The sequence below is a fragment of the Etheostoma spectabile genome, chromosome 12 (assembly GCF_008692095.1).
Source record: "Etheostoma spectabile isolate EspeVRDwgs_2016 chromosome 12, UIUC_Espe_1.0, whole genome shotgun sequence".
NCBI classification, from domain to species: domain Eukaryota; kingdom Metazoa; phylum Chordata; class Actinopteri; order Perciformes; family Percidae; genus Etheostoma; species Etheostoma spectabile.
Window position 1 is genome coordinate 3,560,429 of NC_045744.1, and position 4,504 is coordinate 3,564,932.

General features: G+C 39.0%; 2 protein-coding genes across 2 annotated transcripts in view; one reads left to right on the forward strand and one right to left on the reverse strand.

The window, feature by feature from the left end:
• The window catches only part of stk11 (serine/threonine kinase 11), a 29,045-nt gene extending 26,570 nt beyond the window's left edge, over positions 1 to 2,475 (forward strand). The window contains exon 11 of the mRNA XM_032532182.1: positions 2,461 to 2,475. The gene's annotated coding sequence lies outside the window, so the exon portion shown is untranslated. The remainder of the gene's footprint in view (positions 1 to 2,460) is intronic.
• The window catches only part of cbarpa (CACN subunit beta associated regulatory protein a), a 13,821-nt gene that overhangs the window by 6,162 nt on the left and 3,155 nt on the right, over positions 1 to 4,504 (reverse strand). Inside the window, exon 3 of the mRNA XM_032532166.1 lies at positions 3,813 to 3,884. Coding sequence (XP_032388057.1) covers positions 3,813 to 3,860 — 48 coding nt within the window. The 5' untranslated portion in view covers positions 3,861 to 3,884. The remainder of the gene's footprint in view (positions 1 to 3,812; positions 3,885 to 4,504) is intronic.

A 4,504-nucleotide genomic window follows, 5' to 3' on the forward strand; every position in this document is an offset into this window, starting at 1 on the left:
GCCCCTCGGATTGAGCCCAGCCAATGGGGAGCTCCCAGACCCAACATCTTGATGTTGGTAAGGCTTGTCAGGCTAGTTAATATATAAATGAAAATAGGATCCACATATTAAAACATACATTAGGTAAAGTCTGAATGAACTAAAGCAGTAAAAATGAGTTACTTCTTTTCAAATGACAGCCACTTGACTCATTATTAACCCTTGTTGTGTCTTCCCGTCAAAATTGAAAATCAACACTTTTGAGGCTTTTAATCGATGTTTTTAAGTTTTTCTTACGTTTTTGTCCCTTTTTTCAACACTAATCATGCTTTTTTCAAAGTTTGTCACTTTTTTTGCTATTTCACACTACGCAACACTAACTTATTAACTTTAGTTTTACAGTTATTTTTGGAATTTATGGTCAATAAACCTAATTTTTAGGAAATGGTACCTTTTCTTTCAGTTATAAAACCAGAAATCAGGAATTATTTCGACTAAAATTAAAGGAATATATGTTGATGGATAATCACAGACTGGAATATGTCAACTTTTACTCAATACTATTTCAAAAGCACTTCAATTTTTTCTCTCCAAATGCTATAAAATTGAATAAGACGCCACACCAACTAGTTTATGATGGGTGGAAGTAAAAGAAATCTACAGAGTAGATGAAAATGCATGTGAGTTGAAAAAAGATTGAGTGATTTTGATTAATTAAAAGCTGATTTGATTAAACAGTCATGATATGGTAAAAAAAAAAGTCAATTTTATGACTTTATTATTTCAGGAAAGTGGCCTCAAGGGTGGAGGTTAAGAAAATAATTGGGGAAAAAGATAAGCTGAAGTGATGAAAATGCATGTGAATTGAAAAATGGAGTGATAGATTATCAAGTGATTTGATGAACGTGATTGACATTTTATTTGAGACTGGGCTGTGTAGCATTCAGCATTCACAACAGCTAACGGACATGGCAAGCCATTCTTTCAGCCCAAAATGTCAATCAAAAGCCATAATTTAAATGCTGAGCACTTAAATTTATTTTTATTTTGTCACCACCCTTGAAGCCACTATGCTTAACCCGCATGTTGTCCATTTACAACAACTTTCTATATTAGAACTATGACAAAACGGCATTGAAAAAAGTTACAAATGTTGGGGAAAAAAAGCTACAAAAATGCAGGAAAGAAAATAAACAAAAACATTCTTTTTTTTTTAATGCTGAAAAAGTGACCAAAGAAACATCAAAAGCATTGGAAAAAGCAAACATTCTTTTTTTTTAATTTTTCACTAAAACATGATTAAAAAAGTGACAAACATATAGGAATAAGATTGACAAAAACGTCCAAAGAATGTGTAAAGTGAAGAAAAGAACAACATTTTGAAATTTGAACCCAGAAAAACACAAAGTTGCAAGTCGACAAGAAGACAACACAAGGGATAAATAATACATGTGTGAATGATGAATGTAAGAGGGTTAAATGATGAAACAAGGCTCTATTTTTATCATATCGTGACCCCCATAGCCTAAATCAGCTTTAAATGAATAAAATCACTTATATATAATAACGTATCTTTCTTATATCTCTTACTATTCACGTCAATTTTTCCCGCTCTGTTTTTCAATTCGCATACATTTTTATCTTTATTTTTATCAAATAAGTTGTTACTTTCACCCCTTATACCAGTTATCCAATCCTAACTCTAACAAAATGGTACATCCTGATATATGAATAAAGAATTCATCATATCCCTGCTGAGAGGAATCCAAATCAAATATAGACAGAAAATATGATGTCACTCAAAATATCAGCATTCAAAACCAATATCGGTCAAACTCTGGTACTCTATACTCTGTCACTGTTGCACAACATCAATTTAATCCCCAATGCTTGTAGTCAGATTGCTTGAACGCATAACTAATTTATTTAATAGCACAAAACGATGGGAGCTTAAATTTCTCTGTCATGTACAGTTGTTGTGAGCTCGCTGGCTGATCTTTTTGTTGCATTATGCTGCCAGCTAAGCGCCATAATATTGAATTAAAAAGTGGAATTAACACTGAAAGACATGAAGTCCCCGCCTCCTTGCAGTGAGTCTTATCCACACACACATCCTGTCTGCGCACACACACACAGACAGACACAACTGCTTTGTACTCTCCCTGATTAATACACTCAGTCGTGGCTGAGTGAGCTTGGGGATGCTAATTGAAACGTCAGCAAGACCCTTAATTCAATCTCCCAGCTCGTCCAAATGAGGGGGAAATGAGGCCTCCGCGGGCTAAAAATGGAAATCGGAGGAGGATGCAGAACCACATGAGCAATCCCCACACCAGACTTCCCTGGCTCTTCTTCCGATGTCAGTTTCAAAAGAAACCGATCACAAACGGAATATTCAGCTCTCGCAACATTTAGCGTTACATAATGTATGAAAATGTCAAAGATTGTCATTGGGCAAGGAAACCGTGGAGTGGGGTGGAGGAGCTCTTCCCCGAGCACCGAGACCTTTAGATGGGGATGGGAGCAGCAGCAAGGACGTTCCAGCCGGATCTGCCCATCAATCATTTTTTGTCTATTAAATGTCTGAAAATAGTAAAAATAAAAATAAAGGTTTTTACGTTATATTTAGCTGCATTCAAATTCCTTCTTTTGTCTGACAATCAGTCAAAACGTCCAAAATATTCAGTTTATAACAGCAAATTCTCACCACAGGAGAAGCAGCAAAGATTTAATAGAAAAATGACTGAAAAGATTAATTTTCCGTCAATCTGCAAATGGATGGTGAGTGAGTGAGAGAGTGTTAAAGAGCAAAATCAGCTGGTTTTATGGTGAAAGGAAGAAAAAAAAAAAAATAAGCAACACTCCATCTGTGTCAACCTCCACCGCAAGCTTAATCCATCAGGAAGTGTGTCACTACACAGAGGAGAGTGTGCTGCTGCATGGGAGAAGCTGTCATGTATTTCCCCTTTTTCATTCAACCTCCAGCCTGCTTCAAGGCTGAATATAAAAATAAGTCCTGTCACATTAAAACACACACAGTGTATTTTTTACATTAGATGCTGTAGTGGCCTACATCAAGTTGAGGTGTGTGTGTGTGTGTGTGTGTGTGTGTGTGTGTGTGTGTGTGTGTGTGCTGTTTGTGGTGTTGTGTGTGTGTGTGTGTGTGTGTGTGTGTGTGTGTGTGTGTGTGTGTGTGTGTGTGTGTGTGTGTGTGTGTGTGTGTGTGTGTGTGTGTGTGTGTGTGTGTGTGTGTTTGAGTTACAGCTTCATCACCAGCATATTAGCAACATGCACATCTTGTGGTGTGTGTGTGGCTGTAGCTTAATGAAATCGGCTGTTTTTACAAGCTCAGCCCAACAGAGAACAACGTCATCAATCAGCTGGAGCAGCGATCGTGTGTGTGGTGTTCTAACACTAACGCACACTGTCGAGGCCAACAACACAGTCAATTCTCCTTCCCTGCAGACAGCTTTAACTCACCGATAAACACTGCCGCTGGCTCCGATATCCCCCCCCCCCCCCCTCCTCCTCCAGCCTCCAGAGGCTACATATGGCACACAAAGCCAGCAACACAATCAGTCCTGTTTTTGAGATTCAAATCCTCTTTGTACACAGATCAGGTTATCCTTCACTACAGCTCCACCTGGGATGTATAACATCTGTTACTGGAACACACTGGGGTGTTAACTCACAGGGTCTACCTATTGCTTTTGGCTGGGGTCCAAGATCCAAGATCCCTAAAAGTGGTAGAGTTGTCGATCACCTGACCACAGACACCTGCTGAAGGTGTGCAGAGTATATGTGTTGATGGTGTCGGACGTAGCGGTACTCACAGTGGAGTTCTCAGTCAGACTTGTCAGAACGGGCAAATCATTGCTCATGGTCCAGGTCAGCGTGTGTGAAACCTGCAGAGGACAGGTGGAGAAAGTGGAGTCAGACACAACTGCTTCTTTCTAGACAATAATACAATCTCTGTTTCTCATGCTAGCATAAACAAGCGGCACAAGTGTATGGTACATATCGTTCTTATTCAGTCGGTCAGTTTATAGGTTATGTTTGTATTTTATAGTCATAGTTAATATTTAATCATGATTTACTGCACTTCCATCCATCCATCTATCCATCCATCCATCCACAGCTGGAAATGGACCCCAACAAACACACCATTTCCTCTTGTGTGAGTAACATCTGCAGGGCCCAGCTGTTTCAGGGAAGGATTCAACCAGTTTTAAAAACTTAAATGTGCATTAATTTAATGGTTTTCCTTTTAATGTAATAATTACATGGACAGTGCGTGATCACTCAATTGGGTATGTTGTCCTTGCATATATATATAGACAATTTTCCAAATTCAAGACATGACGAGCAGTAGCTCAGTCCGTAGGGAGTTGGGTTGGGAACCAGAAGGTCACAAGGTTTAGTCCCCATGCTGACTAAAAATACAGAATGTGGATTGGTGGCTGGAGAGATATAATTTCACCTCCTGTCCAGGTGCTCTTGAGCAAGGCACTGTACATCCCCCCCC